This window comes from Lepus europaeus, chromosome 7 (genome assembly GCF_033115175.1).
Source record: "Lepus europaeus isolate LE1 chromosome 7, mLepTim1.pri, whole genome shotgun sequence".
NCBI lineage: Eukaryota > Metazoa > Chordata > Mammalia > Lagomorpha > Leporidae > Lepus > Lepus europaeus.
Window position 1 is genome coordinate 55,684,665 of NC_084833.1, and position 14,766 is coordinate 55,699,430.

The window sequence follows — 14,766 nt, forward strand, 5'->3', positions numbered from 1 at the left end:
TTTGGCCTATGCCATAGGCACAGCCAATTATAATAAATAATAACTATTGCATTTCTGTCAGCTAAAAATAAAGATTATCATTATTAAAATGCCATTATAAGTAAATAATCCCAAAAGGGTCTAAACAAAGGACATACTACAGTAAAACAACAGACGGTTTTTCTAATACTATATCTAAGGACCCTAGAATGGCTCTTTTTGTCTTAACTGCTGACATATTGTTTAAAGAAAAATGAAAATTCCTTACCAAACTTCATGCGTATATATTCATAAGGGTCTTCTTGCCAAAGTTCCTCATCAGCATCTGTATAGCACATCAATGGAAAAATGACATCTTGGATAATGCCCTGCAATTTAAAAATTAAGAAAGTAACAGCCTTCAGCTTTCAAGTTTAAACTGTCAAATTTCATTTAAGTAGGAAAATGAAAGTATAATATATATTTGATGCTTAACATCAAACTTTAATAATGCATTCTAAGAACAAGAATCAAACTTTGGTTTCTACCCTCTGTGTACAAGTTAATTAGCAAATAGCTAAGTAGTTAAGTAGCAAATAAGCATTCTGAGAAAATACAACATGAAATTTTATCTATTAAATCCTATAACTATAAAGGAAATGTTACTCAATTAACTTGGTAAATCAATTTGATAAAATCCACTGCTAACTCCAAATTGTATTATTAAAATGTTAACTGAAAGTAAAAACTTAAATGCAAGTTTGAAAATAACAGCTGTAGGTTTGAAAAACAAGCAAAATACTCATAATTTTATTTCAAAGTGTCACATCACTTCTGCTATGTTATCAATCACAAGTACTAGACTAAGTAACACAATAAAGTAAAATATGTAATTTTTACAATCTTTAGTGTCAACTAAAGCCATTTCTATTTTATTTGCTAGAAAAACATTTCAAGATAGAAAATTATTACTTGTATGTGAGGCTTCAGATTCTTCCAGGTAAGAGCATGGGAAACTCCTTGATTAATATAATTTAATGTCTGCTGTAAAACTCGAGGAGCCATATATTGCTTCTCCTTGTACTGATATAATACCTTCAACAAAACCTTTGAAAGAAAAATTTAGGTCAAACAAGGTTCAAACAGAAAGCGTAAACCACTTATAAGCCAGTAAAAACAACTGACACTTAACAATGCTCAGGTCATCACAAAATAACCACCAAACTCTTCTTAAGAAATTATTTGGGGGCCGGTGCTATGGCACAGCAGGTAAAGACACCTCCTGCAATGCCGGCATCCCATACAGGCACCCATTTGAGTCCTGGCTGCTCCACTTCCCATCTAGCTCTCTGCTATGGCCTGGGAAAGCAGTAGAAATGGCCCACATCCTTGGGCCCCTGCATCCAGCCATGTGGGAGACTCAGAAGAAGCTCCTGGCTCCTGGCTTTGTATTGGCACAGCTCCAGACGTTGAGGCCAAGTGGGCTGTGAACCAACGGATGGAAGACCTCTCTCTCTCTGCCTCTCTTTCTCCCTCTGTGTAGCTCTGACTTTCAAATAAATAAGTAAATCTTTTTTTTTTTTTTTTTTTAAAGCGCTGTGGCATAGCAGGTAAAGCTTCTGCCTGCAGTGCCAGTATCCCATACAGGCACCAGTTCAAGTCCCAGCTGCTCCACTTCCAATCCAGCTCTCTGCTATGGCCTGAGAAAGCAGTAGAAGATGGCCCAAGCCCTTGGGCCCCTGCACCTATGTGGGAGACCCAGAAAGAAACTCCTGGCTCCTGGCTTTGGATCGGCGCAGCTCTGGCAGTTGTGGCCAATTGGGGAGTGAACCAGTGGAAGATCTCTCTCTCTCTCTCTCTCTCTCTCTGCCTTTCGTTCTCTCTCTGTGTAACTCTAATTTTAAAATAAACAAATAAATCTTAAAAAAATAAATAAAACAAATAAACAAATAATTAAAAAATTATTTGTAGGAGAACATATTTCCAAGGTATTTAACAAAAAACAAGATCAACTAACAATGTGTCAAAGAACTAGTTTCTGACTAAGTAAAAACTGCATGCTACCTATTGAGCAAATATTCTCAGACAGTCCTATATTGTCAGTTATCTTCTAGGAAAACCTTACCCAGACCGATTTAGCTAAGTCAGGAGTTCCAAATGTACTTGATTATTTCAGGACATGAATTTTCAAACTGGATCTTCAGACTTATGGTAGCCTCTAAGACTCTTTCAGAAGTCTAGCAGAGTAAAACTATTTTCAAAATAGTACTAAGATATTATTTTCCCGCTCCTCTGCATTTTACTGTTAGTACCAAGAATGGTACTAACAAGAATCAAGGGAATGGAACTGAAGTCACCACATAGTTTTCTTTAAAAATGTCCTTAATGAACTAGAAAAATGATTAGTAAATAATACATACACATATATGTACACATATATAAATATATCCCATCTACTACATAACACAATACAAAGACTGAAAGGAAAGCACTTGTGAGATTGCAAGTTGCAAGAAGTCACTTATTCCATAAAACACTACTATATACTTGAAAGAATTGATGGACAAATGATAGCTGACAATATGTATGTTACTGGTGTGAAAATCTGAGCTTTCAAGAGATCCCATCATTAGTCTGACAGCTTCCCAATATTTTAAGATATTTCTAATGAGATTGGGATGATATTTCCAACTGTGACTTTCTTTTCAAATTGTATGATACATTTTAAGATTTGGAAAATCTGCATTAACTAAAAAGAATCAACATTTTTAAAGTGACCAGTGCAAGGTGTTACAAATGCATATATGGATCATTCAAACTGTAACAAAGACTAGTAAGTTTTAATCTAACACAATGCAAAATGGTTGCTGTCATAGTTTCAAACTCCACCTTGATTCTTACAACTTTTGAGAAAAAAACTATTGGGACTGGCAGTGTGGTACAGCAGGTTGAGCAGCCAACTGCAATGCCAACATCCTTTATCAGAGTGCTGCATTTGAGTCCTGACTGCTCCATTTCCGATCCAGCTCCTGGCTAAGGCATCTGGGAAAGCAGTGGAAGATGGCCCAAGTGCTTGGACCCCTGCCACCCACATGGGAGACCCGGATGGAGTTCCAAGTTCCTGGCCTCTCGTTCTAACTCTGCCTTTCAAATAAATATATTTTTTTAAAAATTTTAAATTAAAAAATTTTTAAAAATTTCATTTAACAGAAAGGAAGGAATGAAGAAGAAAAGCAAAGAAAAAAGTAGTATTGTGGAATTTCCATTAAGAAATAAATTTGGGGGCAGGCACTGGGGCACAGCAGGTAAAGCAACCATCTTTGACACCGGCATCTTATATGGGTGCCAGTTTAGGTTCTGGCTGCTCCACTTCTGAGCCAGCTCCCTGCTAATGCAGCTGGAAGAAGCAGAAGATAGCCCACACGCTTGAGTCCCTGGCATACTTGTGGGAGAATCAAAAGTTGTTCCCAGCTCCCAGCTTTGATCTGGCTCAGGCCTGGCCATTGTGCCATTTAGGGAGGGAATCATCAGATGGAAGATTTCATTCTCTCTTTCTCCCTGTAACTCTGCCTTTCAAATAAATCTTTTAAAAAACAAATAATTTTATTTCTGTTATGGTGAATACCACTAGGTAAAGCTGACAAAATTGAAAATCTGTTGGGGTCTTTAGTAATTTAAAAATATAAAAAAAGAGATCACTAGACCAAAAATTTGAGAAGCACTACAGGGTTCAAAGAATACTCTTTAAGTAATAAAACCCATTGGAAATAAGGCAGATCATACTTGGAGACGCTATTCTAGACTTACTTGCTGGACACCAACAGCAAATGCCTTCAGAAATACTTCAGCAAATTCATTATACTCCTTGGAAACATTGCCAGGGCTTCCATATCTAAAAAAACATCAAATGCAAATCAATGAGTTTTCACCTCACCCCAGTTAGAATGACTCTCATTTAAAATCAAACAACAAGTGCTGGTGAGGATGAGGAGAAAAAGGTACCCTAACCCCACTGTTGGTGGGGTAAACTAGTACAGCCACTGTGGAAGACAATATGGAAATACCACAGAAAGCTGAAAATAGATATACCATATGATCCAGCGATCTCACTCCTGGCAATTCACCCAAGGGAAATAAAAGCATGGATATTTTGAAATGCAATGATTGTTTACAGCTTTGTTTCTACTATTAAGGAATAGTGTTTTGTTTTGTTTTTTTCCTTCATACCATCTGTCCAACTCTTTACTTAGTTTATGGTTAATTTTACAAGTATAAAGTAAAGTAGATCACCATAAAAACTAAAATAGGGAATAAGAGGAGGGGGGAGGAAGGATTGGAGTGTGGGCTGGAGAAAGGGTAGGGTGGGAAGTATCACTATATTCCTATATCAGTACATAGGAAATACTTGAAATTTGTATACCTTAAATAAAATAAATGAATAAAATTTTTAAAAATTAAAATATTGTTTCTCTTTAATTATTTATATTTATAGTTGTAAAAGCAAAAGATTAATAAATTGAATTACCCTACATAGATAGCAGCTTACCTCTCAAAGAGCCTTGCTAAAATATGTAAAGCCCACTTCTTACATTTCCACCATGGTAACTCAGGTCTATCATCTTCTTCAACTTGAAGTGTTTCCTTTTAAAGATAAAAAACTATTTAAATACAATCCAGGAGGAACAACATGAGACCCACTTCAAAAATGTTTTGTTTCTTTAAATGTGAATACTCAGGGCATCCTATTCAGGCACTGGTTCGAGTTCAGGCTGCTCCACTTCTGATCAAGCTCCCAGCTAAAGCGCCTGGGAAAGCAGAAGATGGCCCAAGTATTTGGGCCCCTGCCACCCATGTGGAAGACCCAGAGGAAGCTCCTGGCTTCAGCCTGGCTCAGCCCCGGCCATTGAGGTCATCTAGGGAGGGAAACCACTAGATGGAGGATCTATTTCTCTACTTCTATCTTAGCCTTTCAAATAAATAATCTTTTTAAAAAAAAAAAGGTGAATGCTTCTCCTGTGTTGACCTTTTAAAATAACTGGACAGACATTTTGCAGAGCAAGTCCCCAGTGGCTGAGACGTCAACATCCCACACTGCAGTGCCTGATCTTGATTCCTAACTCCAGCTCTTGAGTACAGCTTCTCACCCATGCAGACACAGGGGAGCAGCAATGATGACTAAACTAACTGGGTTTATGCCTCTTGTGTGAGAACTGGATTGTATTCCCAGCACAGGCTTTTGTAGCTACTAGTGTGCATTTCAGAGAAAGACAGCAGATGGGAGCCCTTGCTTTCTACCTCTCAAATAGTTTGCTTTGGAGGGGTAGGCATTGTGGATTAAGTTGCTGTTTGGGACATCTGCATCTCATATTGGAGTGTCAGCTGGAGTTCCGTCTATTCTGCTTCCAGTCTAGCTTCCTGCTAATGCACCTGGAAGGTAGAAGATGTGGGTCCCTGGCAACCATGAGGGAGACCTTGATGTTTTGATCTAGCCTCTTAGCTTCAGCCTTGCTATTTTTTTTCCCCTCTCTGTCCGATTGAGTGTCAACTGCCACTGGTACAATCCCAGGCAAAGATACAATCAGGATTTTCTTTCAGCACCAGCTACCAAATCCTGGCCCACTGCCTAGGGGAGGACCTGTGAAAGTGCTAAACACATTATTTTTTAACTAAAGCTTATTCAGGAGAAATTATATTAACTCTACTCATGTCTAAGTTTAAACTATAAATCAGAAGGGTTTTATTGAAGATCAAATAAGATATATAATAGCACTTAAAAACATATCTGGTATTAAGAAACTTATAAATCCTCTACCTGTATAGAAAACAAATTATACAGAAAAAGTATGATAACTTTAAGACTGTGATTAAATGTTAAAAAAACTAAAAAACTGAATACTAAAAGCCACTGAATTGTGTACATTAAAAGGGTAAATTAAATAAAGTATATAAATCTCAATAAAATTATTCCTCAAAATAACTACGAGTATTGACAACTTATAATCAAGTTTTTCCTCTATAATGGGCATATGACAAATCATGGTGTTAAAGCCTAGCCATGAACTCTTAATTTAATTAAGAAATGGGAATTAAGAAACAGAATTAGGATGAAATAAACAAATACAGAGAAGGGGCCATCATTGTGGCACAGCTGGAAACCCACACAGAGTTCCAGTTCAAGTCCTAGCTGTCTACTTCAATCCAGTTCCCAATAATGTACCTAGGAAGGCAGACAAAGATGACAAGTGCACAGGTTCAAGTTCCAGGTGCTCCACTGATCCAGCTCCCTGCTAATGTGACTAGAAAAGCAGCGGAAGACGGTCCCTGAACCCATGTAGGATACCTGGCTCCTGGCTATGGATTGGCCCAGCTACAACTGTTGTGGCCATTTGGAGAGTGAAAACAACACTTGGAAGATCTCTCTCTCCCTTTCTGTCTCGGCCTCTCCATAACTTGCCTTTCAAATAAATTTAAAAAAATCTTTAAAGGGGTGGGGTGGGGGGAAGGCAAGTACTTGGACCCCTGACCACCCATGTGGGAGACCTGGATAGAGCTCCTGGCTTCTAGTTTCAGTCTGATCCAGCCCTGACCATCACAGCTATTTGGGGGACTGAATTAATGGATAGATCTCTTTTTCTATCTCTCCCTCTTTGTCACTCTACCTTTCAAAAAATACAAACACACAAAACAAAAAAACTTATCAGTAACTACCCAAGTTTTTACTTACAATATGCACATATGTAAAGAAAAGGTAGATCTAGAAAAAAGCATAAATTCTTTAAAGTTCATAAAGAATGTTATAGGAAATACCATTACAATTCTCAAAACATCATTAAATATTTATAGTCAATAAAACATGACAGCATCAGAAACTTACATAGGTACATCCTGTTCACAACAGTCTTTAAAATTTCTATCCACTCTGTCAGGTTCTGTTGGTTTATCAGCTCCCAGCGGTAGTGTATACTAAATAAAAGTTAATAATTAATATTTTTAAATTCTTACTACATAAAATCCCATTTCCTGTTACTCTTCAAAGTACCTAGTAAAAATATTTCATTCAATCCACATACCCACATTAGTACATAGGCAAATTTCTTTGGTTAGTTATTTACCATGGTAAACAGAAGCAGTGAGTACAAGCACCTTTACAGTATCCCCAACTTACTAGGATTATATGTGATTTTCACCCTAAGGCATGCTTACTGTAGATTTCCAGTAAACACCTTTTACGAAGGTGAAGAAATTTCTATTCTAGGATTCTAACAGGTCTTTTTTTTTTCTTTCTAAAAAAAACCAGGAATGGGTGCTTAATCTTATCAAAAGCTCTACCTGTTAGACATAAAGATAATTACAAGCCTTTTATTCAATATTATATAAGGGCCAATCATGAAAAATAAGTTCTTAGGGCTGGCATTACGGTGTAGCAGGTAAAGCTACCATCTGAGACTCCCGCATCCCATATGGGCGCCAGTTCAAGTCCTGGCTGCTTTGCTTCCAATCCAGCTCCCTGTTAATAGCCTGGGAAAGGCAAAGGAAGATGGTCCAGTGTTTGGGCCCCAGCTACCCAGGTGGGAGACAGGATGAAGCTCCCGGCTCCAGGCTTTGGCTTGGCCCATTCCTGACTGTTGTGGCCATATGGGGAGGGAACCAGTGGAAAGGTCTCTCTCTCTCTATTTTCTCTCTCCCTATCTGTAATTCTAACTTTCAAATAAATAAATAAATCTTTTAAAAAAATTTTTACTACTGATCCATTCTTACATTTCTGGTATAAATCCTATATAACTCACTAGGATGATAAAAATCACATGTTATTTAGAATGTTTGGACATCCATTTTCCTAAGGGGTACAGGGTTATATTGTGCTATCAGTATAATCTCAAAAACTAAGTAGAAAAGACAAGTATTTATTTTGCCTATTCACTGGGATAGTTTTCAAAAAGGACTGCTGAAGCAGCCATTTTACTTAGCACTTAAGACACCTGTTAAGATGCTCACATCCCTCATTGTAGTGTCTAGGTTTCATATCTACCGTTCATGACTCCAATTTCCTGCTAACAAAGATCCTGGAAGGCAGTGGTACTGGCTCCAGTAATTGGGTTCCTCTGGGGCTGGTGCTATGGCGTAGAGGGTAAAGCTGTCACCTGCAGTGCTGGCATCACATATGGGCACCAGTTCGAGCCCTGGCTGCTCCACTTCTGATCCAGCTCTCTGCTATGGCCTGAGAAAGCAGTAGACCTGCACCTGCATGGGAGACCCAAAAGAAGCTCCTGGCTCCTGGCTTCAGATCAGCACAGCTCTGACAGTTGCAGCCAGTTGGGGAGTGAGCCAGCTGATGGAAGATCTCGCTCTCTCTCTCTCTCTCTGCCTCTTTCTCTCTCTGTGTAACTCTGACTTTCAAATAAACAACTAAACCTTAAAAAAAAAAAAAAAATTGGGTTCCTCTGCCACACAACTGGAAGACCTTGATTAAGTTCTCAGCTCCTAAGCTTGCTCCCTGGCCATCCCAGTAAATCAATAAAATTAAAGGACTTAACCAGAGGAGAGTTTACCATCTATTTGTTTCTCTCTCTGTCTCTCAAATTATTAATTTTTTCTTTGACAGGCAGAGTCAGACAGTGAGTGAGTGAGTGAGAGAGAGAGAGAGAAAGGTCTTCCTTTTTGCCGTTAGTTCACCCCCCAAGTGGCCGCTACGCATGGCGCGTTGCAGCCGTCACGCTGCACTGATCCGAAGCCAGGAGCCAGGTGCTTCCTCCTGGTCTCCCATGCGGGTGCAGGGCCCAAGGACCTGGGCCATCCTCCACTGTACTCCAGGACCACAGCAGAGAGCTGGACTGGAAGAGGAGCAACCGGGACAGAATCCGGCGCCCCAACCAGGATTTGAACCTGGGGTGCCAGCGCCACAGGTGGAAGATTAGCCTAGTGAGCCACAGTGCCAGCCTCAAATTATTAATTTTGACAACTGTTATTTTTCTAGCAACCCACCCACTGAATCTAGATTCAAAAACCATGGAAAGCAGCAGATTGACATTTTATATATAAAAACTGCTTTCTAAAAATTACCTGAAAGAGGCCAACACTGTGGCATAGCTGGTAAAGCTGTCGCATGCAGTGTCAGCATCCCATATGGTTGCCAGTTCAAGACCCAGCTGCTCCACTTCCCATCCAGCTCTCTGCTATGGCCTGGTAAAGCAGCAGAAGATGGCCCAAGTGCTTGGGCCCCCTGCATCTGCATGGGAAACCCTGAAGAAGCTCCTGGTTTCAGACTAGCCCAGTTCTGGCAATTGAGGCCACTAGGAGAGTGAACCAGCATATATGGAAGACCTCTCTCTCTGCATCTACTTCTGCCGCTGCCTCTCAAATAAATAAATAAATAAATAAATATTTTTTTTTTTTAAAAATTACCTGAACAAGAGCATAGAAGATCTTGAATATTTGTTTCTGGATGAGGACAGATTGATCAGACTGATCAGAAAGCAGCTGGATGAAACGATCCTTTAGAACCGGCAGAAAATGCTGCATTGCTGCTACCAATGGGCTCCGCTCCTCTGGTTTCTTGTACCTTTGGATAGGAATACAAAGAATACAAACTAATTCTGTAAGAATTAATCTCTGCAATCTACATCTACATCTGTATGTGTGTGTGTGTATTTAAAATATTTGTTTATCTACACAAATATAACCTCAAGTAATAGAATCTCTAATATTTACTTAATATCTATTAAGAAATAATCCTTAAGGCCTCTAATTAGTCTTTCCCCTTTTATGGCTGAAGAAACCGAGGTACAGATGTTAAATATCTTTCCTAGTGTTATTCATCCAGGTAAGACCTAGGCAATTTTGATCCAGTCTGCCCTTTTAACCAGGTTACTATGTTATTTCTAGTTGTGAATAACTATACAAGGAGGAGCTACAAAGACTGGATTTTAAACAGTAACAGCTGATGAATAACCAACAGCCTTAAGGAAGAAATGGCAGGTAGGAAGGCAGAAAATTTTATTTCTAAGGGTATTAAAATGACTCTTCTAACTATTTATGATCTTCACCGATTACATCGTTGTGGTCAATATTCACACATTTCATAGCAGACATAATTTGACTACTGGGTGCTACTACACAAATTAACAGCTCTGTTACATGACAATTGAACCTCTATTACATTCCTAAAATCTGAAAAGCTGTTCCATTTTGCTCCAAGGATTATGGATTAAAAATTACTGATATAATGGAGACATTTCTGCATATAGATTACTAAGCATTTTAACAGTATTGTTAATAAGTATATTAAAAAAAATCAAACTTATAGGTGTAATTATGGAAAAGGAATTCCTGCTTCCATTATTGAGTCAACAGACTAGATTACCACAATACAGATTTATTGGTTACAGAAATCATGATTTCAACAGCCACAGCTTATCTTTTTGGAACAGATGATTATCTAAAATGTTTTAAATTGTTTTTCCAGTGCCAGTGTAGTGGTGCAGTAGGTTAAGCCACCACAAGTGACACTGGCATCCCATGTGGACACCAATTCAAGTCCTGGATGTACAGATTTTCAAATCAGTTCCCTGCTAATAATGCACCTGGGAAAGCAAGGAAGCTGATTCAAGTACTTGGTCCCTTAACCTACATGGGAGACCCAGATAAAACTCCTGGCTTCGGCTTGGCCCAGCCTTGGTTGTTGTAGCCATTTGAGGAGTAAACCATCAAATGGAAGACCTCTATCTTTCCCCTTCTCTGTAACTGACTTCCAATAAATAAGTAAAACTTCTGAAAAACACACAGAGGGGGCCAGCACTGTGGTGCACTGGATTAAAGCCCCCGCCTACAGCGCCAGCATCCCATATGGGCATCAGTTTGAGTCCCAGTTGTTCCACTTCCAATCCAGCTCCCTGCTATTATGCTTGGGAAGCAGAGGATGGCTTAAGTACTTGGGCCCCTGCACTCAAGTAGTAGGATCTGGAAGAAGCTCCTGGCCCTAGGCTCCTGGCTTCAGATTGGCTCTGGTCCAGCTATGGTGGCCATTTGGGGAGTGAACCAGTGGATGGAAGACCTTTCTTTCTCTCTCTCTCTCTGTGTCTCTACCTCTCTCTATAACTCTGTTTTTCAAATAAATAAAAATAAAACTTTTAAACACACACACACCACATTGGTTTTCCATAGCAATCCCCAGTTTAATTTATTGGCAACCTTCTTTAAGAGAAAATATGTTAAGAATTGAATCTCTATGTACATTTTTCAAAGGTAGAAGGAGAGTCTTTTTAAAAGCTGAATTATTTTTCCTACTGGGTGAAATAAGAACCAAAGTAAAATGACCAGAATGAAAAGTTCCAAGAAAAATGTTCACAATAATAGTGACTATTGAGGCTAATAACACAAGTAACTGATAAATTATAGAGTTTAATGTGCTAATGAATTACACTTTCTATACATTTTTAAAGGTTATCTGTACCCTTTGTTGAGTTGATGAAACATAACTTATAAAAGAACGCTGCTTGTAATCTTCAATATGACTATATAAATAATTATAGAAAAAATTATAATAAAGTGAGAAGAACTATATTATCCCTTAATCCACCTATGTTCATATACACTAACATGTGAATGCTCATTCTGATAGAATTTCTTCTTTCCTACTTCCCTCACTACACTAAAAGTGGACTGGCAGTCAGTGCTAATTAGTACTGTAAGTACCCCAAAATTTTTTGAAAATGTGATTAACAACAAAAGGCTACAAGGCTGTAAAGTATCAAATTGGTGAGCCATGGTCATAGAAATCCTTATGTACTAATCCATCACTTTTCTTCAAGAAAAAAATCCCCAATGGTCCCTCAGTATTTAAAAAGATTAATCTAGGTGCCGGCATTTGTACAATAAGCTACCGCTTTCAAACTGACATCCGTATCAGAGTGCTTGTTCAAGTCCTAGGTGCTTTGCTTCCAATCCAGCTTCCTGCTAATGTGCCTAGGAAGGCAGTGAAAGATGGCCCAAGTACTTAGGCCCCTGCCACACATGTGGGAGACCCGGATGGAGTTCTGTGCTCCTGGGTTCAGCCTAAGTTCAGGGCCACTGCAGCCATTTGGAGAGTGTCCTTTTGTTCACTCTGCCTTTCAAATAAAAAAAGCTTAAAAACAAAATCACTTCCTTTTCTCATTGTGTCATTCAAAATCCTCTTTAACAGAATCTGAATATACTACCACTACACTATCATTCCTAACCTCTCATCAGAAATTATCCACACCATTAAGTGATCTCTTTACAATCCACTACATATATAGTGTCTCATTTCCACCTCTGTACCTTTCTTTTCCTGTTCCTACTACTCCATGTGGTATGACATGCCTTCTTCCTCTTCAAATGCTCCTTCAAGCCTCAAGCATTCCCTGAGGATCTACACTCCTGAAGGTACCAAATGAATGCCTTAAAACTGCTTCAGTCCACACAGATCCCTTGTAAACACCTTGTGCTCCACAATCAAACACTGGCTGAAAATGAACTGGAATTCCAATATTGTAGCAGCCTCCTAAAGCTTCCATCTAAAAATCCCAGTCACATTCTCTCCTGTTAAGATTACAGGACAGGAGAGACTTGAACTTCCTCAGTGACATTAACAGCTTATTGTTGTTATTCTCTCTAATTTTAGTCACTCACTTACCAGAACTACAACAACTGGCACTCTGACAGAGGTTGGAGCAACAGCTGGAACATTCCTTAGCAGGAAGATGGGTAGCTGGTGGGAACACAAGAAAACACCAGTACCAATGTTGTAAATGGTATACTCTCTCCTGCTCAGAATAACAGCAGCAGTTCACCAGCTACTTTGAGCTGGGACCCAAAAATGGTATCATTTATTGGAGGCTAACCACAAGTCCCAGAACTAAGGGGCTCACAATGGCATCTGTGTAGCTGTTAGGACTGGAAATAATGTCATCATCTTGGTGTAAAAATCTTCCTCGTGCCTTCCTCGTAATTTTCCCATATCAAAACTTTCAAGTGCCTATCAATTTAATTTCTATCAATACACACTTAGGAGAAAATCACTTCAATGTTTAGCTTAACACTCAGTGCTATATCTCAAATCACAAAATTATATTTTTCTTTCTAATCCCTGAATCCAGACCTAAAGTAATCCTTTGTGCTAAAATCTTTCTTGCTCAAATATGCAAATAATAAACTACGTTTGAATCCTTCAAAACACACTGATGAAAACAATCCTGAAATTCCAGTATATTCTTCTTAAAGACTTAGGAGATAAATTCTTAAAATTTATCAAGATCCCATATTAGGAGAGAACTTCATAGAAAGAAAGCCACAAGTAGTAAAAAGCTCTAACGCTCAATTGCACTCTGATCACCTTAACATTTAAGAAGAACTTACTGAAAAAGGACTTTTATCAACACCTATCGAAGTGCACAACTTCAGATAACTTAAGTTTCTGAATAAGTATAGAGACAGTCATTTTAAAAACAGGACACAAGGAATTTCTCAGTGGAATCTGAACAAACTGCAGAATTAGAACAAGAATGCTATTTCAAAAAGAAAATACTAAAATAAAAGAAAATACTAAAATAAAGTTAATATATAATTCAGTATTTTTATTATCTCAACTGTAAGTTTAAGTATGGAAATGGGCTTAAATTTCCAACTTTTCCCACTTCTCCAACTCCACAGGAATTGGGAGAGACACTTACTCATAATTTTTCACAAGCTGATAAAGGCAAAGAAGAATTCCTAGCCAACAAGCACTGTTATCAGACTGAAGATAAAAGCCAATCTTATCCACAATGGCAGTCCAGCGATTTGGATAATCGTGTTTGATGATGTGATGAATGCACGTAGTAAGCTGTACTCTGAAAGCCAAAAATAAATAGTAAGGAGGAAGAAATGCTGCAGAGTTAAAATTTTGCTAAGGCACACAAAGGAAAATGGCTGTTCAGACAAAACTTAATTTAAAATACCATCTGATCGGCACCACGGCTCAATAGGCTAATCCTCTGCCTTGTGGCGCCGGCACACAGGGTTCTAGTCCCGATCGGGGCGCCGGATTCTGTCCCAGTTGCCCCTCTTCCAGGCCAGCTCTCTGCTGTGGCCCAGAGTGCAGTGGAGGATGGCCCAAGTGCTTGGGCCCTGCACCCGCATGGGAGACCAGGAGAAGCACCTGTCTCCTGGCTTTGGATCAGCACGGTGCGCTGGCCGCAGCGGCCATTGGAGGGTGAACCAATGGGCAAAAGGAAGACCTTTCTCTCTGTCTCTCTCTCACTGTCCACTCTATCAAAAACAAAAACAAACAAAACAAACAAAAAAACCATCTGATATGTGGATGTATACAGAGTATAGATGATCTGAAATAAGACACTCAGCAAAAAACGATCCATTCCAATGAATTTAAAAGCATTAGGGCCCAGCACTGCTGGCAAAGGGGGTAAAGCTGCCACCAGAGGAGCTGGCATCCCATGTGGGTACCAGTTTTTTGTTTTGTTTTAAAAATTTATTTATAAATATGTATAGCTGCCTTTTTGTTTTTTTGACAGAGAGAGACAGAGAGAAAAGGTCTTCCTTTTCTGTTGGTTCACCCCCAAAATGGCTGCTGTGGTCAGCGCGTTGCGCCGATCTGAAGCCAGGAGCCAGGTGCTTCCTCCCGGTCTCCCATGCGGGTGCAGGGCCCAAGCACTTGGGCCATCCTCCACTGCACTCCTTGGCCACAGCAGAGATTTGGCCTGGAAGAGGGGCAACCGGGACAGAATCCGGAGCCCCGACCGGGACTAGAACCTGGTCTGCCGGTGCTGCTAGGTGGAGGATTAGCCTATTGAG

The 14,766-nt window shown here is 39.3% G+C and overlaps 1 protein-coding gene and 1 non-coding gene across 2 annotated transcripts in view; both read right to left on the reverse strand.

Annotated features, from left to right (window-relative positions):
• IPO7 (importin 7) overlaps positions 1–14,766 on the reverse strand; it is a 70,334-nt gene that overhangs the window by 22,989 nt on the left and 32,579 nt on the right. The window contains 9 exon segments of the mRNA XM_062196526.1: positions 248–347; positions 931–1,065; positions 3,766–3,850; positions 4,505–4,599; positions 6,363–6,375; positions 6,841–6,905; positions 6,907–6,921; positions 9,361–9,517; positions 13,647–13,805. Coding sequence (XP_062052510.1) covers positions 248–347; positions 931–1,065; positions 3,766–3,850; positions 4,505–4,599; positions 6,363–6,375; positions 6,841–6,905; positions 6,907–6,921; positions 9,361–9,517; positions 13,647–13,805 — 824 coding nt within the window.
• LOC133764970 (small nucleolar RNA SNORA30/SNORA37 family) lies at positions 5,483–5,608 on the reverse strand. The gene has a single exon (XR_009866535.1). It is a non-coding gene; the product is annotated as a small nucleolar RNA SNORA30/SNORA37 family (small nucleolar RNA).